The 24,476-nt window shown below is 32.8% G+C and overlaps 1 protein-coding gene across 1 annotated transcript; it reads left to right on the top strand.

Annotated features, from left to right (window-relative positions):
* Nucleotides 1-10,122: 10,122 nt before the first annotated feature.
* LOC134692222 (protein mono-ADP-ribosyltransferase PARP11-like) lies at nucleotides 10,123-20,978 on the top strand. Its single transcript, XM_063552673.1, has 8 exons — nucleotides 10,123-10,217; nucleotides 11,691-11,984; nucleotides 12,875-13,055; nucleotides 14,611-14,655; nucleotides 14,742-14,959; nucleotides 16,029-16,179; nucleotides 19,608-19,738; nucleotides 20,537-20,978. The coding sequence occupies exons 1-8, from the start codon at nucleotides 10,123-10,125 to the stop codon at nucleotides 20,976-20,978; spliced, it is 1,557 nt and encodes a 518-aa protein (XP_063408743.1).
* The last annotated feature ends 3,498 nt before the right edge of the window (nucleotides 20,979-24,476 follow it).

Here is a 24,476-nt window from a genome sequence, read left to right as displayed (position 1 = left end):
AATGTAAAAGAAGATATATTAACTATCTAATGAAATTGGAATTATTTACATATTTGAAATAACTATTTACATGTAAACAGTAATGTTTAAATAATCTAATAAATTGAATTAAAAAAATAATGTCAATAAAGTTATGCATTTTTAACTACATGTTATGACTAGAATAAGAAAAATCATAAAATCAAGTTAAATTCTCATGTAAATAATAAAAAAAAAAATTAAATTGATAAAACAACAAACAAAATATATAGCAAAAAAAATAACATGGAAGATAAAAAAAAAAATCTTTGATAAATAGAAATCATTAAAATGTACCATGATACAACAATATAGAAACATAACTTCTTAACCTCCCTACCTAATTTTTCAACCAATTGTAACCAGAAACAGATAGGTATTTATTTTCTAAAATCATTTTAAATGTTTTTTTAAAATTATATAGACATTTTTGTTATACAGTACAACAGATTTTCTTACTTACATGTAATATTGTAAAAATAGTGCATAACAAAATCAGAATATGAAACCACATTTGACAAAAATTTTGCTGAGTTTTTTGAAGCAGAAAAAACAGGATACAAAATGAAGGAACACATGTTCATTTAGTTTACATATATTGTTTTTTTTGTATTCAATAATCTTAATAAAATGTAAAGTACATGTATTTAATAATTTTAAATGTGATGGATTGGATTTGCATTAGGACTCCAAATGTTGTATGGCTAGGCAAATTGTATACATACATGTACAGTATATTGCATGAAAACAGTTAAATTTATAACTAAAAAAAATTACATGTAGTAAGCATAAACAAAAAATAGAAACAGAAATCAATCTATAACAACTAGAAGTCTTACAAAATAATTTAACATTGATTTACATTTTGTTGAATTACATGTAATAAACATGATTAATTATAATGAAAAGATGGATCTAGAAATTTACAGATTGAAAAGACTGACAGTTTGTTTGCTGAATTATATTGTATAGTTGGGACCCAAATTTGCATGAAATTTAGAAAATTTTAACTCCTGTCAACATATAATGTACACTGTTAAAAACTCTAAGCGCTACAGTACACTTTCTACAATTTCTGCAGCTGATTCTCTGAAGAACCCCTCCTCCAGCATATACGAAAGACAGTCAGAATCAAACCTGCTGATTTTTCCAGGAAACACTTGTGTAATGTCTTCCATTTCTGTTACTTGGTTTACACCAGACAGCGCTGTAAAAAGAATTCAGTACAATGATCTCCTCCTCACATTTCGAATAACTGACTGCACCGTTCTAGTTTCCTTTTCTGGTCTTATCTCACATTTCTTTTGATTTTGTCTTTTTCTTTGTTTGTCATTATCTTTGTTATTACTAAGATAAATGGTCATTTTAAAATTCAAACATTGCAGTAAAGACATCTAAAAAGTCATATCTCCTTTTGTTTATTCAGTCTTTTCATTATACATGATATACCTCCTTTATTGCAGAGTTACCTACATGTACATGTAATTATTAAACTCAGTAATAAGAAGGTATATGGTGAAGTACAAAAAACATACATCATGTACATTACATCAACCAAAAATCATTCGGAGGATCACATCAGGTACATTTTCTGTAAATGGGAAAATGTCAAAGCAATTATTACCATTCCTAATAAAAAACACATTCAAAGGCACCCTATTGGTCTTCAGGTTCAAATATATATAAAGAGTTTAACCAAATATCATGTTTCTCCTGGAGCTTGTTTTTATAATTAATATTTAAAGGTATTGATAAAATTCTATATATTAAGATACACGCAGCTTCATTAATTGTTCAGTTTAACAAACACCTATTTGTGGTTTGATTGCATTATACAATGTCTTTGTTTTTATCAATGATATATTCATAGTGTAATTTATGATTATGCCATGCCTGTAATTGTTTGTGAATCAACAAAATAAAACATAAAACTGTTGCTTGTAATCATATTATAAAGAAAACATATGTTAAATGCCTCTATTAAGTATACTTTTATTTACAATACATTGGAAAAGTAGGATAGGACACCAACTTCTTTATTACTAAGTTGGCATAGAACATACATTTTTTTCAGTCAGAAAGCCATAGGGTTGTAACTTTTATTAAATGTTTTTATTTGTATTACCGGTCCTATGTGACGATAAATGTTGACCGGTCCCTTACCCTGTGATACGGTTTCTTGTTCACCCTCATTATCTTCGTACCGACTTGTTACATATTTTAAGGTATCCATAACATATTGATTAAACATAAATGGATGATGTTAAATAATAAGAAAGATGTTGACTGATGAAAAGCATTTTTATTATGTTCTACAATGGTCTCTCTACAAATATTCTTTTGACCCATAAAACATACACTTATGATTAAAATTGCAGAATAATTAGACAATCCGATGACCCGGTAAGGCGTTATGACAATATAAATTGCCAAAACGTAAAATGCAATTTTGGAGGGGTTGATTAACTCAGCAATCTTGCATCGTTTACTTGTTTGTTTTATTCAAGCGCTACTAACATTGACTAATGAGTATTAAGTAGTTGATAAGCGGTCCTGTATCTGTGGTGAGTTTATTTACGCATTCATAAATATTTTTTTTTCGTCAAGAAAACATCAGTTTAAGGATTATTTTGATCTCCGAATTCGTCATGGTCTTCGACGACCACCATATGGGTAATTTTCAAAAAATGTAGAATTTTGAAATTGAAAAATTTATTAAAAGTTACTTATTCATACGACTCTCTTCATAGGCAAATCAAAACAAACAGTACTCTAAGAACAACATATTAAAAGATTCAATCTTAATGATGTAAAACAAGAATATCTTGAAACATTTTTTGATCTATTTTGTTTATCCTGGTACCATTTTCAAAAGAAATTTTTGGCTATCAAGAAAAGGTTTAGATAAAATGTTAAGCTTATATTACGTTAAAATGTAACACACACAGAAACGGACCAAGCATTAGACAAAATCCCACGAGAATAACACATATAACATCAAAATCAAAACATGAATTTGGGATAGACAATTACCGTGACACGTCTTATCGCAATGTGAATTTAAACTCAAAAATAAGAGAAAACAAACGACGCAACGTTACAATGTAACAAAGAAACGAACAATACTATAACAATGGCCATGTTACTGACCTGGTACATGACATTTTTTACAAGAAAAAAATGGTGGATTGAACCTGGTTTTGTGGCATGCCAAGCCTCGCACTTTAATGGCTATGTTAAACATAACATTAAAATGACAACATAATATTACAGGACTACAATACAAATTAGTAGGAGAACGTATTAGACAAAGAAACACATGATTAATAGATAACAAAAAGCATCAGTTTTAAAATTTTGATACGCCAAAAAACGCGCCTTGTCCTCACAAGACTCACTAGTGACGCCCAGATATAAAAGATCGAAAGTGAAAAAAGTACAAAGTTGTACAGCACTGAAGATCAAAAGTTGAAAAAAGTAGTGTCAAATACGGCTGTGTTTTTAATGGGATGAGAACATCCTTATTATTTAGAACAATTAATGCTATTGCAAACAGTAAATTTTATCAAAAGAATATAAAAGATATACATAATGAAACTAAGGGAGCTACCATTTGATTTTTAGGGGGGGGGGGGGGGGGGGGGGGGGGGGCTAGAATGAAATTTGACAAAAATAGGAAGGACAGGAGTTTTGAGTAAAAAAAAAGGCAAGATGAGACACTTGCAAAAAAAAAAGGTCAGGATGACAATTTATGTAAAAAAAAGTCAGGATAAACTAAAAAAAAAAAAAAAAGGACCGAAAAGAGTGAAAAATAATAAGGCAGGACAGAGATTACAACTTAAAAAAATGCAGGACAAAAATTTTCATCCTAGCCCCCCCCCCATAAAAATCAAATGGTAGCTCCCTAAAGTAAACTGACGTCACATACGAAGTTGCGAAAAGACACAAAAAATACGTCACAGTTGAATTAATGAAATTTCTGAAACAGCTTAAAAATGACGTCACATATGAAAAACTATATCTCAAAAGTAAGATAGAATTAGGATTGATTTAAGATTATAATAGAACTAAATACTGATATTATATTTAAACACAATGCATATTGCAATACTTATTACTAGCAATTAACTATAATATACATATGTCCAGTTTGTAATGAATCAAACGGAAATTATTGTACATATTACGTTGGAAAAAATCAAATGTAATAAATGGATGCGGTGATTAATTTTTTTTTTCATAACACATAAATATAATAGAAAAGACGTTAACACACTGGACAAAATCCGAATAGAATTACAAATATAACATTAAACATTTAAACTAAATACATGAAATTGGGATTGATAAGTACCGTACCACGTGAATAACGTATCAATTGTGATATATGTTAACACCATACGAAGAGGCAAAGGGTATGTTACTGCTGAGAAATGGGAAATGGATAATTGGGAAGTTGAAATCGTCCCGTTTATCATAGATTTTCGTGAGTAGTCATCCATCTACGTCAATATTGAGGAAAAGATCAAGGTATGAAGCAGTCCTTCTAGTATCAGTAGTATCCTTAATTTCAAGTTCACTAGGATATATGAGATGTAAGTATTGGCTGAAGTATGGGTTATTCAATGATAGAACATCATCAATATATCGGAAAGTAAAATTAAAGAATTTCGCAAGATGCTTTTTCTTTTTGTCTTTTAGAAGGTTCTGAGTTAATTCTGCTTCATACGAGTACAAAAACAAATCAGCCAGCAAGGGTGCACAATTAGTATAACCATTGGAATACCGACTGTCTGTTGAAATATAAATCCTCCAAACTCAACATATATATTGTCGATTACAAGGCCAGCATTTTGATAATATCATCTTCAGTATATCTTTGGAAGATTCAGTGTGATTCTTCACAAAATATGAATTATTGTAACCCAAAACAAGAAATTCGTATCTACGATTCCCAATTTTATAGAAAAAGCTCTGTTTAAAGGAAAATACGTTTCTGATATACCACTATATAAAAGTTTATCCTCTTACCTTTTTAGCTCACCTGGCCGAAAGGGCCAAGTGAGCTTTTCTCATCACTTGGCGTCCGTCGTCCGTCGTCGTCCGTCGTCGTCCTGCGTTAACTTTTACAAAAATCTTCTTCTCTGAAACTACTGGGCCAAATTTAACCAAACTTGGCCACAATCATCATTGGGGTATCTAGTTTAATACATGTGTCCTGTGACTCGGCCAACCAACCAAGAAGGCCGCCATGGCTAAAAATAGAACATAGTGGTAAAATGCAGTTTTTGGCTTATAACTCAAAAACCAAAGCATTTAGAGCAAATCTGACAAGATTAAATTGTTCATCAGGTCAAGATCTATCTGCCCTGAAATTTTCCGATGAATCGGACATTCTGTTGTTAGGTTGCTGCCCCTGAATTGGTAATTTTAAGGAAATTTTGCTTTTTTTGGTTATTATCTTGAATATTATCATAAATAGAGATAAACTGTAAAGTAATAATGATCAGCAAAGTAAGATCTACAAATATGTCAACATGATCAAAATGGTCAGTTGTCTACTTTAGGAGTTATTGCCCTTTATAGTCAATTTTTAACCATTTTTTGTAAATCTTAGTAATATTTTAGAAAAATCTTCTCCTCTGAAACTACTGGGACAAATTAAACCAAACTTGGCCATAATCATCATTGGGGTATCTAATAAAAAAATGTGTCCGGTAACTCGGCCAACAAACCAAGATGGCCGCCATGGCTAAAATAGAACAAAGGGGTAAAATGCAGATTTTGGCTTTTAACTCAAAAACCAAAGCATTAAGAGCAAATCTGCCAGGAAGTAAAATTGTTAATCAGGTCATGATCTATCTACCCTGGAATTTTCAGATGAATCGGATAATCAGTTGTTAGGTTGCTGCTCCTGAATTGATAATTTTGCTGTTTTTGGTTATTATCTTGAATATTATTATAGATAGAGATAAAACTGTAACCAGCAAAATTTACACCAAAGTAAGAACTAAAAATAGGTCAACTTGACCAAAATAGTCAATTGACCCCCTAAGGAGTTATTGCCCTTCATAGTCAATTTTTAACAATTTTCATAAAATTTGTAGATTTTCAATAACATTTTCCACTGAAACTAACGAATAGATAGAGATAATTGTAAGCAGCAAGAATGTTTAGTAAAGTAAGATCTACAAACACATCACCATCACCAAAACACAATTTGTCATGAATGCATCTGTGTTCATTGTTTAATATTCACATAGACCATGGTGAGCGACACAGGCTTTTTAGAGCCTCTAGTTGTCTATCTTGTAACCGATATCAGCATTTCACCTGCAAATGCTTAATTGGGAAGTTAAAAGACGTTATAACCTTAAGATGAGTTCAAACAATGAAATATTTCATTTTGCACCTATATGTTAAGATAAAAAATTTAAAGACGTTTTTGTCTACAATTGTCTATCCTGTTACTGTAATCATAGCTACCATAGTAACAGGATAGACAAATTTCTTCGGTTTTGATTGCTGTTGTTAAATAACTACTCCCTTTGGTGAAGTGATTATGGTTTTCTATTGTGCATTTGGTTTCAAACACATTATTGCACTTTTTACAAGAATAATATTGGTGTAGTTAATCAAAATTGGCAACAGCATAGACATGAAAAAAGTACACTATATTTTTTTCACTAAATGTCTTGAAATTATTTTTGTCTACACTGTCGTTCAAGAAACGAGGCGTTTTAAATGAAAAGATTACTTTTCACTTTTGAAATCAACACTGACTGGTTGAATATACATAGGGAGAATAATTTAACGACTGATTTCAGTAGCGGTAACAGGATAGACACGAACCTCCCGTGCGCTGATTGCATTTAGTTTGTAGATAATCTGTTACATACAATGATAAAGAAGCTACAATTGGTTCGTTAGAATAATAATTTACGTTCTTAAAAAGTCCCTTTTGCAGATATCAAGCGATCAGACAATCGGAAAAATATCATTTGAAATGTGTTTTTCTGACACCGTACGCACACAAATACCCCAAAAATCGGACTTAAATACAGTTTAAACTTATCAAAATAGATGTAAGTTGTGTTCATTATTAATGTTCTGAATCACAAATCCGACAACTTTCATTTAAACCATAACAACTGAAATTTCCATTTGAAATGAAAATTTAAGCATGGGTGTACTGAAACGTATAGTTTAAGATCTGAATTTTAATTAGATTAAGAATATATATAAAAAAACAAAAGTGAATCTTTGTTCTATCGAAAAATAATCTTTACATTTATGGAATAATACTTCTAACTGTATGATTTTTGTTTGTTATTTTAGGTTAAACCTGTGTATCGATGTACCAATCACACACATAGGATTTGTTCATACAAGCAGTCATCATCCTAATAAGACATGGCAGGCTTAAGAGAACTACCACCCAAACCAGAACGAAATTTAAAGAAGTTTGACCTACAGATCGTCAAAGCTGCTATTCAGGTTCTCTGCAAAGCCAAATATGGGTGTTTAATTATTGGAGATCTAAAAGTGAAAGTAGAGGAAAGTCTTGGAAGAAATTTTCGATTTTCATTTCTTCCTCTGCTACGAAAATTCGATAGCAACTTTTTTGTTGAAGAAAAATTAAATATTCAATTTATCAAAGCAAAAACCACATTAGAGCTCTGTTCATCGCACAGCGGAATACGAAGAAATTGCGAAAAAAATTGCAATAAATTACACATCTGCAAATTCTATCTTTTATCAAATTCTTGTACCGTCAAAGGTTCTAGATGCCGTTTTGGTCACAATTTAGAATCCGACTATAACAAGGCACTTTTAGAATATCACGATTTGGGGGAACTCGATGTCGACGAGCTAAGGAATCTTTTCAAAATCCCTAGAAATAGATGCCAGGTGACACGACCACCAATATGCAAATTTTACAACTTAGAAAAAGGGTGTTCAAAGGAAGATGGCTGTAAATTTCTGCATATTTGTAAACCGTATGTTACGGGATCCTGTCATTTTAGAAGAAGATGCAAGCGAAATCATAACATTTTGCATCCTCAATTGAAAGGTAGAAATTTTATCTAGTGTCAAAAAGTTTGATTTTCTTTTTTTAGAGCCTATAACTAAAGAATATGAATATTTTGTACTATTATTTCGATATTGAATATTGATATGAATTTATTTTGTTGCATTTGCAATTGTTCATCTGATGATATAAAACTTAACAAAATAAATGGGGAAATAATGTGAATATTTTAGTGTCTGAAATATCTGAAGTGACAATTTTTTAACGTATTAAAGCATATAACGTTTAAAAGATGAATGCATTGCTCAATTAGACAAAGACGAGTAAAAGTAGAATCTATTTAAAACAAAATTGTTTCAGACAAACAATCTTTTCAAGTTCAATCCTGAATGACGTTTAAAGACTTTACAATTAGTTATCTTTAGTATCGTTTGTTAATTATCTTAATTTTCAATTTCTTGATTTTCTAGAACTTCTAGTAAAATATGGCATCAATATAAAGCAGACTGCAACAGGAATTATAGAAAATTTGAAAGAGTGTTTCACTGAGGACTCGGACGATGACGTCAGTGATTCGGACGATGAAGCACCCGCACCTATGGCACGTTCACAACCCAGGAATCTTGTCATGACCAGGTAATTAGAATGACATCAGTGAAAATAAAGATGAAGTATCATCAACTATGGCACCACCATAACCAAGGAATCGTGGCATGCTCAGGTAATGACGATCTAGGTAGTGACATAGACGATGAAGTGCCAGTAAAAAGTAAAATCACAAAAACCCTCTGAGGAAAATTTCAAAAGGAAACTCCCTAATCAAATGGAAAAATCAAAAGAATAAACACATCAAACGAATGGGATAAAAACTGTAATATTCCTGACTTGGTATAGGCATTTTCTTATGTACTTATCATATGGGTGGATTAAACCTGTTTAAAAACTAGCTAAACCTCTCACTTGTATGACAGTCGCATCAATTCCATAATATTGACAACGATGTGTGAACAAAACAAACAGACACAATAAGTAAAAATGTCTCAAATAGGGGTACAACAACAACACGAACCGTACAAAAATCTGGGAGTGATCGCAGGTGCTCCGACAGAGAAAGTAGATACTGCACCACATGTGGCACTTGTCGTGTTGCTCAGGGTGTACAAATCCGGTAAATAGTCTCATTCGATTGGTCACGTTCGTGAAAAGGTAACAGGATTGTAGTGTACTACATAAGGAACATATCCGATGTCATCAGTGAAACGGATATTCAATAACGGTTATCAAACTCAGTAAAATTTACGAAGTGATGACTTCAAATTCTTGGTTTTAAAAATGAAAATGTCACAATTCGGAAGGTGAAACCATCTCTTTTGTTGTAAAGTTTTGTTCTCAAACGACCCTCATATTAAATTTCTAGATATAAGTCATAAATGGCAAATTCAAAAGCTGAAACACATCCAACGATTCCTGACTTGGTACACGCCTTTTTAATGTAGAAAATGGTGGATTGAACCTGGTTTTATAGCTAGCTAGACCTCTCACTTGTATAACAGTCGCATCAAATACCATCAAATTGACAACGATGCATTAACAGAACAAACAGACGTATTAGGTAAAAATGTTACAAATAGGGGGACAGCAGTCACATATGTGCAAAAATGGCATATATCAAATTTAACAAGCTCATCCATTGCTTTCTTATTGTTAGAAATTTATTTATGTTAAATCCACTCATAAACGATTGAAATAGTTTACATACTGGGACTGAATGGTTAGATACACATTGACTCAGGCGTAGAATCGCGCGTTTTACGTCATAATGTCACACAGGTAGATATCTGTAAACATCGTTCAAAGTAGGAAAAAAATACAGTCCATAGCTCTTTTATGCATACTGTCTGCAGAATGTTAGTTAGAATTTAACCTTTCCTTCTTAATTGTGAAAAGACCACATCCCGGGAGAAAGTGAGATGATCAAGTTATGAAGATGTATTCAATGATACTGACGAGGAGGTACCGATAACACGTGACCGATAACCGTGGCACTATCATAATAACCAACTGCATTGAATATGGCGTTTGCAAATAATGGGGATTTAGTTAATGGTAATAACAAGTTACTGTGGCACGATGATAACCTACAATGTAGGAATCATGACATGATCAGGTAATGAAGATGTCGTAATGTATACAAATATTGATTTGTGGCACGACTACAACCTATGAATCACATGATCAGGTAATGACAATGTAGTAAGTGATGCAGAAAAGGATTTAGTTGAGAATTTATTTGCCATATATAGTACATATTGATGGCCACAAGTCATCTGTCAGGGGCGGGTCCAGGTAAGGGCGTAATGGTTTTTTAAAAAAAAAAAAAAAAAAAAAAAAAAAAGCCTATCGTTATAATCTGCTAGTATTGTATAGAATAAAAGCAATTTATCATATTCATTAATTAAACACATACTCTGATTTCTTTTTATACTGATTCCCCAATCTGATGGGTCATCATCAACCGTAAAATTTCGTTGCTGATGTAAGGGCATGCTCGACTTTATTTCCAAACATCATGAAAGTTCTCTTCTTACTTACTTTGACGAGCGTCACGTCAAGCTCCACCGAACGAGCTAACTCATCCCTTAAGTTGATCAAGAATGATTTGAGAAGCACCATGAAGGAGGATCGCCTAAATGCTCTGCTTCTTTTATATGTTCACAGAGACATTAAACTTGATTTTGATAAAATTATTGACGATTACGCCATGAGAAATCCACGTAAAATGGTTCTAATGAATCCACTCTAGTAATTGAAAATGAGAGTCCGTCAGTATTTTTCTGTGTTCATTTTAGGTTTTGCGTCAAGGTACATGTATACTAGAAATATGTATATTTCCACATTAAAGCAATACTCAGAACGAAAGAACTTTATTCTTCAGTGTTTATTTGTCTTGTATCATGTGTGTCGTTCAACGAAACCCGAACTTAATAAAAAATAGAGGGATAACTTCATAATTTGATGCTAAATTGTTGAAATTCAGGAGCTACTGAGCTTCCTTATGGACCCTCAACCGTAATCACGCCTCTCGTTAATAAAATCCTGGCCTAGGAATTGAAATGTTAAGTAACTCCTATATACCCTTGAGTTTGGAATTTCTCGTTATTGGTCTACTCCTATTAAGATCCATCCAATCATTTTAATATACCATAGACAATTAATGGAGAGAACTCGGCATAAAAAATGTCACATCCTGACACTTTAACTTTAAAATATACATGCTCCAAGTCAGGAACCGTTGCATTAGTGCAATTCTCTATTATTTTATGTTTTTAAGCCAAAAAAAGGTCCCACAAATTTTTCGCTTCGCTTCGCTCGGCGAAATATTTTATTCTACGCCCCCCCTTTCAAATATCCTGGACACGACCCTGTCTGTGGCATATCAGATAACTTGAAATATAACGGGTTTGCATTACTATTCAAATATAGAACAACAAACTAAACTAAAAGTGTACAACTAAAAGAATTGCATTTCTTATTTCAATCGCAAGTATTCATTTGTTTTTCGGGGGCAGCGTATTATTGATATTATTATGAACACATCACTTCAAAATTCACATTTCTGGATAATTTGACCTTTTTACAGATCAAAATCAAACCCAAGCCTGTTTACCGGCATGTCGACTTTATCATTAGCATGCAGTTGTGACATTGATGAGCCACGTGTACTCCAGGCAGAGTCTAATGAAATATGCATCTATTATTTGAGAGGTAATTGTCGATATGGAGCTAGATGTAACATGCAGCATAAAGGTAGTATGTACCAATGGCAGTTTAAAGACACGAGAGGAGAATGGACTGATTACAGACCAGCGTCAAATGTGGAGATTGAACAGAAATACTGTGATGTGTACAATGTTGACTGTTGTATACAATTTGGGTATGTACTGTGTAGAGATTATGTATGTTGAAATGTGTTAACAGACAGAGAAATTGATGAAGAACGATTGAATTACATTCATATAACACTTTTGAAGCTTACAAAATGTTATTGTCGGCTTTAAAAGTGTTAAATTGTATTAACCAATGAAAGTATGTTATGTCCATGTTAACCAAAGTACAAATTATGCCTACATTGTCGGCCATTAGATCTTAACTTGACAACACCAATGTCTAACCATTACGTCAGTTATTGCCAAAAATAAAATGTTAACCAACAAACATTACCAATTAAAAAAAGTTTTGTATGGGAAATCACTGCAATCAAGCTGATAGGCACATAGAATATGAAAACATGATACTTCATGGACATAATCGGCTGTCTACCTGGCAGTAACTGTCAATAAAAATTTAAATTTGACAACAATTCACGTTTGACCATTCAAAAATAAAAATTGACAGATTTCTAAAGAATTCACAGGGCCAAAGGAGCCGGAGAAGAGGGAGCTACAAATTGGTCCCTACCGAGGCCTATATTCGAAACGTGACATAACAAAAAATGCCGAACTCCGAGGTAAATTCAAAACGGCAAGTTCGCAATCAAATGGTAAAATTAAAAGCTCAAACATATCAAACGAATTCGAATAAAAGCAACAAAGTGCGGCTTAATTGAGGGGCCAGCTGAAGGACATATCCGGGTGTGCGAATTTCTCGCAGCATTGAAGATCTGTTGGTGACCTGCTATTGTCTGTTCTATGGTCGGGTTGTTGTCTTTTTGGCACATTCCCCATTTCCATTCTCAATTTTATTAATAGTTCGGGTGAAACTTTCAAAGTGCGTAAAGCATATACATCATAAAATATAATTCTGGTCTTAATCTGTCTTTTCCAGCAAGCAAATGCGAATGAATATAGATTTCATACAAATGACAGGGAAGAAAAAAGGTACTTTTATAAATGTTAGAAGGTTATCTACGAAGTCTTCAGCGGTCCAGAAATTTCAACCTTTAGCAACAGAATACAAATGGTATTGGGAAGATCAAAGAGAAAGGTGGATTGTTTATGGTGGACAGGTATTTAAATTTCAAAGCCGATAAGTCAATGTTTCTCGCTACCGTGAAGAAGTTTCATCTTTATTGTACATACTTTTCATCGACCGTCTCTGTGCTTTATCAACTGCCTAACTAGAGCATCATATATCTCTAAGTTGATAGTATTTTCAAGAACTTGTGTTTCCAATCATGTATTTTTATAGAATTTGCTGAAAGCTATTTATCCAAGGGTTCCAAATAATAAATTTAAAGTCATCACTTTGAAAGTGTTTATTACAGACGTAAACACGCGTTTGTTGAACGTTTTAGAATGTCTGCATCACAACGGATGATCTAAAGGATAATTATATTCGAATTATAACCACAAACCCTTCTAATTTTCCTCCAGTGAATGCCTACAAAATGAACACGAGCAACATGACAGGTGACAAAGATGCGCCATCATCTGTTTTGCCTTTCCGGCTTCTTACATATCCGCGGATTTTGCTGGTGTCTGTTGCTCATGTTTAGCTTTATATGACAGAGAGTCGAAATATACCGAAGAGATATTCAAAATAATACGTCGGTCTAAAATAAACTGACAACGTCATGGTAAAAAACGAAAAGAGATCAAAAGACAAAAAACCGTTTACAAAACAAAACACACGTGAGACAAATTAATAAACAAGAACGCCACAAAAAACTGAGGTAGATTTAATATTCCCCGGAAGTGTAAGCAGTTATGTTACTCATGTCAGTATTTTTATTTGGTAGTTCGCCTTTTCAAAATGTAAGGAAAGATAGCCGTATTGTGGTTACACAATTTGGAACATATCCGTTGTCATCTGTGAAACATATAGTTCGTAACGGCCAACCAACTTGGTGATGTTGTCTGTTTATTTTAGACGTGTGAGGAAGCTGAATACTGTTTTTATCATTACGTTAATTCTTTTTCTTTAAATTTAAGTTTTGTACATCCACTTCATTTAAACATTGGTGGATAATTATATCATTCGCAATCATACCACATCTTTTTTATCGTGATGACTTCTATAATATATCAGATGATTTCAAATGCATTACTTGTAACTCTTGGTTAAAAAGTTTCCCTGTAACTCTCTATCAAGGAAATAATGATAGGAAATGCAAGCACTGAAATCGTAGCAACTCGTAGAAATATACTCCATATGCAGGAAAAATTACTGTTCCTGTTATATCCATTTTTTTCAAGTTTCATGGGATGGATGCGTTTAACAAAGATAGTGAAATCACATCATCTTTATAGCAGAAATTAAAATTAAGGGATAATGAAGTGTTCTGTACTGTTGTTTAATTATTAATCTTCTATATCATGTGCTCCGGAAGGGTTATTAGATACTCCTTCACATGGCCATCCATCGTATTCTGTGTAATTACAAAACCATGGCAGTGCTAACAGTAAATAAACATCTACATGTTTATCTGGTAAAATACAAATTCTACAGCATTCTAGATACAACACCTTTCTGTTTTATCATTCATGATGTCACAGGTTATGTTGCTATTTTGGACAGTGAGATACATTTTAGATACAATACCTTTATGTTTTACTATTCAGAATGTCACAGGTTATGCTATCATTTTGGACAGTGAGAGCCTTGTTGTGAACTATTCAGAATTCCACGGGTTATGCTGCTATTTTGGGCAGAAAAATCTTATAAATATATACCTTTATGTTTTACTATTCAGAATGTCACAGGTTATGCTACTATTTTGGACAGTGCGAGCTTGGAAATGAATTACCACGAGAACCCATGTGGTCAGATGAAGTTCAAAACAAGTGGACACGACTACATAATGGACTTTCAAAAAATGGTTCAGAAAAATGTGGTCCATAAAACAGAAAGATGCGTTCGTAGAAGGCCTGTATTTGTTTGTGCTGAAGATGTGGAGATGAAAAAGAGAAAGTACGTTGTAGAGGTTCAGTAGACGGGTGCTCTACTTTCAGTTTAATTGAATCAAACTATAAGGGTTTGTTAAATATCTTCCAAGAGTTTTTGTCTGTCAAGATTTCCTTACTGCCAAATAATTTTTAGTTTGGATCTTTTTAAAAATTAGGATAAATTTGGACGTTCCATAATTTAGTTAACCCTTGAAGATATCTGACTCTTTTCTTCGACATTATACTCAACCAGTTTTTTTATACCATTTTTAGTACCACCTTTAAATAGGTAATTCGGGAATCTAACCTTTAAAACTTTATTATTAAGGTGAGACCGTTAACTTTGGTGTGCAACAGATAAGACCTGTATCTATAACGGAATGTTTTCGAAATGATTTTATAAGCTGACATTTTACAATATTATAAAACAGTCAGTAAATTGAGCAGAAACAATATTATGTCTTTCTAATATTGAAAACTAATGGTTGAAATTCCTTATTTACCAGTTTTCTCACCTGAAACCATAAATCGGAAGCTTCAATTACAACCACCTACTAGTATAAAACCTTTGACTAGGAATTCATCAATACTTGTAAACTTACTGCATAATATGCATTAAAACGTTCTGTTGTTAATACAATTGTAAACGACACTTTTTCGCCAAAGAATATGAGGTCTTTCTCTGGAACAATCTCAATCTCAATATCGGATCATCTTTAATTTTATTATGCATATTGAAAAACTCAAAAGCATTTGGTTGAATACTGTGAAGATGGCGAACAATAACTCCGGTTCTGCAATTTTAATTTTTTTCCCTATTTGTTCCAAGGAAGCAATGGAATTTCTGTTTAGAAACCATTTTTGCACACCTTTATAAATAATCATCATTCTTTTCATATTTCAAACATTATGCTTATTAATGCTATAATTTGAGAGTTACTGTATATTATTTCTAAAATATTTTCATCTTTTAGTATTGTCGTTTTACATTTAATTCGGAATTTTAATTTCCCCGTGATTTTTTTCTACCATGGAATCCTTTTTTCAATATTTCATTCCTCATATGCTAGTTCTACAATTCTGGATAATTTCAGATCAGCTGATACCGGCACCATGAAGAGAGCAACATCATGTTCAACACTTGTACTAACACCACTGACCTACGATCAAACATCTAGTATACCGTCGTCATGGTCTTTCGATAAAAGACGCCGACCAGAAGGCTTAATCCATCATTATAGTTTGGTATGTGTCCAGATAGTAGAACGAATTAATGTTGTACCAATATTAACTCCAAATTATATATTTATATTATAATTCCTTTGAAAACATCTGACGGTACGCACAGTATTGGTGAACCCTACTAGTTCCGCGTGTTTTCTTCCTAATTTGAGCATGTCTTTTAGAATAAATGAAAACTGGTATGATATGTATTGTCTAAAAGACTATAGTTTTATATTAATATCTTTGAAATAATAAAGTTATAACATAAAATTAAATCAAATAACCCTAAAGGGAAAAAACGTCAAAAAATATGAGCGTAACTTGTAACATGGAAATTGAGTTTATTTAGTAATTTGAATCAGAATATCTTATTTTTGCACGCAAATTAGTGGGAAATGCTATGCGAAATTTTAGCACAATTCGCTACGACGTCGCATCCGACGTTTTGGCCATTTTTTCAAATATGCGAGTAAGAAGATGCATTGAAATGTTCAAAAGACACATGTAAAAAGACATATGAAAAAGGAGATAAAAATTACAATGGATTCTACGGTAAGAAATTTTATAGAATGCCATTATATGTAAACGAAAAAAAAACATATATTCTTAATGTGCTTTTAATACCATTTACAAATAGTACAAAAATATGGTTGGGAAGTGGAATTTTCTAATCGAATTTTAACTTTTTGCTTGTCTAGTCCATTTTGTTACCGTGTGCTAATTGCACAAATTATGTACGTTTCCGTAAAGATGTTGTACATTCGAACTTTAATATAAATCAATTGTGTACCTTATTCTTTAATTTATGTATTGTTTTCGTAATGTGTTTTTAGAAGTCTTTCTCACATAAAAAGAATTTTGAATAAATAATGAAAGACACAAAAATAATAAGAAAATCGAAATGTCTAGTCTGATTTGTTACCGTGCAATCTTGTAACGTTTTTCCGTGATTTTCAACGTAACGTTTATTTTGTCATTTTAATTTTTTTTTCATAAACTACGTTCTTGTAGGCCAAAACAAATTTAACCACCACTGAAAGAATAAGATTATATAAAGAAAGAAAGGAAAAAAGAAGAAGAAGAGAACAAAAAGCGGGATGCTAAGATTTAGATGCAAACGTTAACACAGGCTTCAATAACGTTCTCTCAACGTTCCGTCGATGAACATTTCTGACGTTACAAACGTAGCACCAATACTGTGCGTAACGTCTTAATAAGCTTGGACATTTTTTCAATAATGTACAAAATTGATATATACACATGGAAAAAAGTATTGCAACACCTTGATTTTTCAAATTTTGGAAAATTAACTTCTTTTTTTCAGATAGAATATGATTAAATATTTGTATAATGATATTGGTACATTGTTAATGATAACTTTGGCATTAAAACGAAATAAAAAAAATGTATGATATTTTTTTTAATAACAGCAATTTTGATTACAAAATGAAGTTTTACTGTAATTGAATATAACAATGTCAGACATTTCAAAACAAATCTTAAAACGATAGTTTACATCACGTTGAACTTTATAGGCTTAAAAATCAGTACTTGGTGTTACCTCCATTCACACGAATAACTGCCTCTAAACGTCTTCTCATGCCTGCTACCAATCGACGAATTTGTTGTTGGGGTAACTGCAACCATTCCTGGTGAAGTGCATTGTCTAATTCATCAAGTGTCTGAACTGGTGGTGCCCTTTCGCGCACTTTTCGGCCAATAATGTCCCATACATGCTCGATAGGGTTAAGGTCTGGGCTACAAGCAGGCCAATGAAGAGTTGTTATTGCTTCTCCACGCAGATAATCGATAACAGCACGGGACCGAAGTGGTCTAGCATTATCATTCATAAAAACTGGTCTTGAATTCAGAGGATGATTATCAAAGTGAGGCACCACACTTGCCGCAAGAATGTCTCTTTGATATTTTTGGCCATTCAGGTTTCCTCTAACGGTTTTAAGAGCTAACTTACAGTCATGTGAAACACATCCCCATACCATAATCGATCCACCTCCAAATGCAACAGTTTCAATGATGTTCTTTTCAGCATACGCAGTATTTTGCTGACGCCAAACTCGTACCCGACCATCAACCGTGTGCAACATAAACCTACTCTCATCAGACCAATGGATCTTCCTCCAAGACCATAAACTCCAACGTCGGCGAGGTCTGCACCATTGCATACGGGCAGGCTTATGTCTGTGTGTTAGCAAAATTTTCCTTACTGGTCTTCTAGCACGATAACCAACAGCTTTAAGTCGATTTCTTACAGTTCTCTTTGAAAGGCTTCGGTATGGCAACCACTCACTTGGTGTTCCTCTCACCAGCCTTCCTAAGCTCGGTTTTCTCTATCTGATGTTAAAGGGCCTAATCTTGCTAGGTCTTTTAACATCATTGGTTGTTTGGTTTTTTTTTCACTATACGACTAATTGTTGAATGGTGATGACCAACACTACGTCCAATTTGTCGAAGCGACATACCTGCTGCTCGCAGGCCAACAATCTGCATCTTAATACAGTTGAGAGCTGTGGAAGACCCATTCTATTGTTTTAATCATATAACTTTACAAACTTGCTAATTTAAAGGGTTGCAATCAGTGGGGATAGAAACACCTGTTTTATAGCTTTCGGGTACAGTGCCTGCACGTGCGAATTATGACTTATCGAGTTGACCTTTATTTATTAAACTCAGGTGAGATTTAAATAATGATAAACCAGTTCTATTTCGATAAATAATATCACAAAGTAATAAAGGATGTTTTATAAATTTGTTTTTCCTTTTGGTGTTGCAATACTTTTTTCCAGGTGTATATAAAAATATATATACAAAATAATTTGCTATAAAGAAAGAGAGACGAAAGATACATGTACCAGAGAAACACTCAAACGCAATAGTCGAAAAAATACACTGACAACGCCATGGTTAATGAAAGAAAAAGACTAACAGTAAATAAATAGTACTCAAAACACAATATAAAAAACTAAAGTTAAGAATGAGCAACACAAACCATATCTAAAACGGTGTTGAGGACAGGTGCCACGGAAGGGTAAGCAGATCCAAATAATTATAAATAATCTTTTGCCTATCTATTCAATCTTGTGTTAAGAAAAAGAAGGTTTTCTTATAAAAATGATGTTGGAAAGTTGACTGCATGACAAATCCCCTATTCATAACGAATTGGTTGCTAGGGTAAACGCATTATGTATATTTTATAAGGAAATATCTTAAATTTGTGGATGAAAAGGATGGACTAACGGAGGATTTTTTATTTTTGGCCAAGGTGAAAAAAAGAGATAAAATCTAGATATGAAAGTTTAAACAAATACTGAAAAGTAAATCGAAAAGACATTTACCAAACAGATTTTCCTTTATATCACAAACTTAAGATATTTACAAATGAGTTGCAATTGTTTATTTCTGTCGCTATACACATACGCTTTGTCATTCAGGTAGAATGCCATAAGACTGGTCCTGAAGGCTGCACGATAAGGAAAATGTTTTTTGAAACAATGCCAAAGTCATGCAATATTACATCGATAAAGAGGATTGAAAACGGCGAATTATGGATGAATTATGCGAGGTAAGTTTCCTACGGTACATATCATTTTTATAAATGATTTCGAAGAATTGGCTGACATATGAAAAAAAAACACACAGAAGGAAGATGAAATGAAAACAGCATACATAAAATACAAACGTTCATCGTCTTACTTTTAGACCTTGATTCATCTATCTGAACTTAAAGTCATTACACTGCACGTGCTAGACCACCGTAAAGTCATCTAGCAGTAAGATCTATAGTAATCTGGCTGTCAGACCGTATATTCATTTGACTGTAGGTTCGTAAAGTCATGTAGCTGCAAGTTTTCGTCGTCTGAATTTCAGGCTGTATAGACACGTATGCCTTTAGACTATTGTTGCATGTAGCTGTCAGCGCGTGTAGTCATTTGATTGGCATTGTAAGACATTATATATTAAAAAAAAAGTACGATGTGGTATGATGCCATTGAGATCAATCTTCACAAGTAGTCATATCAGTTTGGCTTTAACTGAGTCTGTACAGGCTAGGTGCGATCAGACCATACAGATATATCAGGTCGTATTGTAATATGGTTTATATGTCCAAGTAGTCCTCATTCGGAACTCCAGAGCATAGTCATTTAAGTGTTAGATCGTATTAAGCCGTTTTACTGTTTATTCAAACTTTAATATTTTTCATACATGTAACGTTCTAAGAATCCAATTTTTCATATCCTCTTTAAAACAAAAGACACCGCTAATATGAAAAACACTCGAAAAACACACATTCAAATTTAGAGATTCTGAGGTAAAAATCAAAATACTTTTGTAATAATTTACATAATTTGATTTTTTGTAGTAAAAGAGAAAAGATGAATAAGAAGAAAACATGCGGTGGTAATGTAATGGAACTACAACTATTTCATGGTACTAACGAAGACATAGTTGATGCAATATGTCGCCAAGGCTTCGACTTCCGATTCAGTGGTAGTAAAATAGGTCATAAATATGGCAAAGGCAGTTATTTTGCGAAAATGGCTCAAACTGCCGACAGTTACACGGATTTTGGACGAAAAAAACGGATGTTTGTTGTTCGAGTTTTAGCAGGAGAGTATACACTTGGAGAAACGTCGTTTGTTCGTCCCCCATCAAGGAACCCTTTGGATCCCTTCGAACTTTTCGACTCCTGTGTAGATAATGTGCGAAATCCGAATATATTCGTAATTTTTACTTTCGATCAAGTGTACCCAGAATATGTAATAGAATACCAGCAATCTAATTTAAAGTATAATGAATTTTGACATTTTCATATTTAAGAACTTGTCTTTGATTGCTATTATAATTTCATTTTTCATTTTTTATTATTCAAAATAATCCACAAATGACTTATAAGATAAGTCGAAAACAATCAGTCATGAATGTATTATTTGCGTATTAATTAAAATTTATACAAAAAAAAAACTCATGACTTTTTTAAAAACATATTGTTAGATTTGAAATGTATTTAGTACAGGACTATAAATTAGGTATGTTGCTACCATTGATGGGGGGATTCAGTTTCAGGTCTTAATTACCACAAAGTGAGTAACTCTACTTTATCTTACAGTTTGCAACAATTACTAGTAGCAAAACCACATAACAGGAGACACAGACCTGTTGGTGACCTTCTGCTGTTGTTTTTTTATTTGGTCGGGTTGTTGTCTCTTTGACACATTCCCCATTTCCATTCTCAATTTTATTCATTAATCACTATACATGTCTCTGCGAATATATAGCAAGCAATACAATGCCCAGACATCAATAGATATAGGAAGATGTGGTGTGAGTGCCAATGAGACAACTCTCCATCCAAATAACAATTTAAAAATTAAACCATTATAGGTTAAAGTACGGCCTTCAACACGGAGCTTTGGCTCACACCGAACAACAAGCTATAAAGGGCCCCAAAATTACTAGTGTAAAACCATTCAAACCGGAAAACCAACGGTCTAATCTATATAAACAAAACGAGACAAAACATCAAAAATGTTACACGATTGATACGAGTAAACTAAAAGCATAGCTGATGTACGATCAAAACATTGAACAAAAAAAATAATATGAAATACAGCAACGAACGACACATACTGCATTTTTGAGCTCTTTGACTATGGACAGACACATACTGCATTATTAGCTCCTCACTTTGGACAGACACATAAATAATGTAGCGGGATTAAATATGTTTGTGGTGGTTCATCCCTCTCCTAGTCTGATACAATGGTGAATTAATAGAACAACATAATCAAAACTAAGAACTTAAAAAATCGTGAAGATGTACTAATTTTATAGTATTTCATTTTTTATCAAAACTACTCTAAAAAATGCTTAAGAAATACAGTAGTCTCGGATAAAGTTTGACTAAGAATATTTTAAATGTTATCTGTTTAAAGCGTGGGATAAGTGTAGTAGGGAAATATTTACATATATCCTGTCAATATGCATTCCTATGCCTTAAGGTAAATTTCTTATATATATTATATATAGCCGAGTTCGAAAAAATATCTCCGCTCCCCGTAGGAGTATATCTATATTTATTATAAGAAGTATTTGTTTCCTATTTAAAAATGCAGCCACAGATCCGGAAATAAACAAAATAAGATTATATGCCATACGATAGATATAAAGTACTTTGGGTATTAAATACCCGGAGATATATGATCTTTTCTTCAGGAACAATCCATAGGATTAAACAAGGCCTATATTTTCCGGTATACAGCCAAATAAATATTTATTTTATCCATCATACTATACTATCATTCAGAAAGCAAGCCCTTGGTAAAAGAGGGACGAAAGATACCAAAGGGACAGTCAAACTCATAAATCTAAAACAAACTGACAACGCCATGGCTAAAAATGAAAAAGACAAACAGAAAAACAATAGTTCACATGACACAACATAGAAAACTTAAGAATAAACAACACGAACCCCAGTTTAGTAATGGAACTAATATTAAAGACCGCCATTTTAAAATTTCGTTAATTTCGCGGCGGAAAAAATTGCATGACGGCAATTTGGAACTTTTTTTACTTTTCTGTTCATACTTGCATCAGAAGTAATAGATGTTATCGGTACGACAATTGCAATTGTAAATCAAATGCAAATCTGATGCATGTTCACAATTGAAATATCAATCATAAATATGCTGTACAGATGTCAGATACCAATCTATTCAACCAAACTTTGTCAAATTTTACAGCTTTCCAAATATTTTGCCTTAAATTTAAAAACATAGAAACCAGGTATAATTATCCTGAATTGTCCGTAATATTTATAATCTTTCTACATGCAAGATGTTTATTACAATTTAGAAGTGACTCTAGGTATGAAATTGATTTTACAACTTCTATTTTCAAATTCAAATACCAAGTTCTGACTATTTTTCATTTACCAAAAACAAAAACCACCCAAAACACATGTGTTTTTTTTTATGTTATCATTGTTCAATATAAGAACTTGCATTTTATTATTTTAAAAGAATACAAATAACACATGATTACATAGTGTAAACACATGGCCAGTATTTAGAAATAGGATACAGAAATAATCTTTCCTGACTTTTCCGGATTTGACGGATTTAAAACAGTTTTCTCTTATAATTATATATATAAATCCAAAATAAACACTTATTTCAATATGATAACGTTCAAGAATATTTTATAACATTTTCCACAACAAGATGTACAGAAATATTTGTAAAAGAAAATATTTGTTGAAAACTTTGCTCTTAACAATTTGTGTCAGTAGCTCATTATTTTATTATGTTCATTTCACAAGTTTCAATAAAAAAACAAAGAGGCTAGAAACAAATATAAACCAAGGCATTTGGAACTTAACGTCACCGGATTTTACCTATGGCAATATTTCTTCGGTGTTGAACGAGCTAGATGAACTGGACGTACTTATTCGTACAAAAGTACCAGAAAGTAAAATATTTGGAAATATTTACAGCGGAAAAGCAACACAACAAATACAAGGTTACATAACTGCTATTAAAGATTTTAACAAAAATTACCCGATACGGAATATCTGTGAAATAGGGTTTGCAGGCGGTCATAGTGCAGCTGTGTTCTTATACACCGTTTATGGCGAATCATACACAGCATTTGACAAATGGGAAAACTCCTTGTACGAAGATACATCATTAACGTGGATAAAAAACAAGTTTTCAAATCGCCAAATTACAATAATTAAAGGTGACTCGACAAAAACAGTTCCAAAATTCAAAGGAGAGTGTGACGTCATACATATAGATGGCGCCCATCACGCTCACTTTCCACAATTGGACACGATCAATATGATGAGAATTGCTTCTGTAAATAACCTGCTCTTAATAGATGATTGCACAGACTCATGGCCGTCAGTTACCAAAGCTGTGAAACATCTCATCGAAACTGATTTAGTTTATGATATGAAGCAATACATAGCAACAGGATGGTCTCACCGGGGTTCTCAAAAAGGTTGGTGTATCGGCCATTTTAAAAAAACTTGGTCATTCAATCAGTTCGTTCAAAATTCACTTAATTTATTTTCGTATAAACAACCCTCTCTAAAAAGTTTTGGAAATTTTGAGACAAATAGTTTCGTATTTTTGAACAAAGTGTTTTGTATGCCATCTTGGCAGGGCCAAGAATGTGAGGAACAAATATTTAAACCGTGTTCGAACCTCAGTGATGGATGCTTTTATAATGACCAAAGCGGTGTTTTAGCTGTTTCGTGTGACCGTTGGCACAAAGCTCAGAGGGTCAAGCATCTTGCA

This window comes from Mytilus trossulus, chromosome 12 (assembly GCF_036588685.1).
Source record: "Mytilus trossulus isolate FHL-02 chromosome 12, PNRI_Mtr1.1.1.hap1, whole genome shotgun sequence".
In the NCBI taxonomy this organism is placed as follows: Eukaryota; Metazoa; Mollusca; class Bivalvia; order Mytilida; family Mytilidae; genus Mytilus; species Mytilus trossulus.
The sequence above is the reverse complement of the archived record's forward strand: the minus strand, read 5'-3'. Positions and strand labels throughout refer to the sequence as shown.

Excerpts from the sequence above, each read along its gene's own strand:
- LOC134692222 (XM_063552673.1), top strand. The coding sequence starts at position 10,123 with ATGGCGTTTGCAAATAATGGGGATTTAGTTAATGGTAATAACAAGTTA. Across the intron at positions 14,656-14,741 it reads TGGACAGTGAGAGCCTTGTT|AATGTCACAGGTTATGCTAC; the intron begins GTGAACTATTCA and ends TTTACTATTCAG. Across the intron at positions 19,739-20,536 it reads TTATGGATGAATTATGCGAG|TAAAAGAGAAAAGATGAATA; the intron begins GTAAGTTTCCTA and ends GATTTTTTGTAG.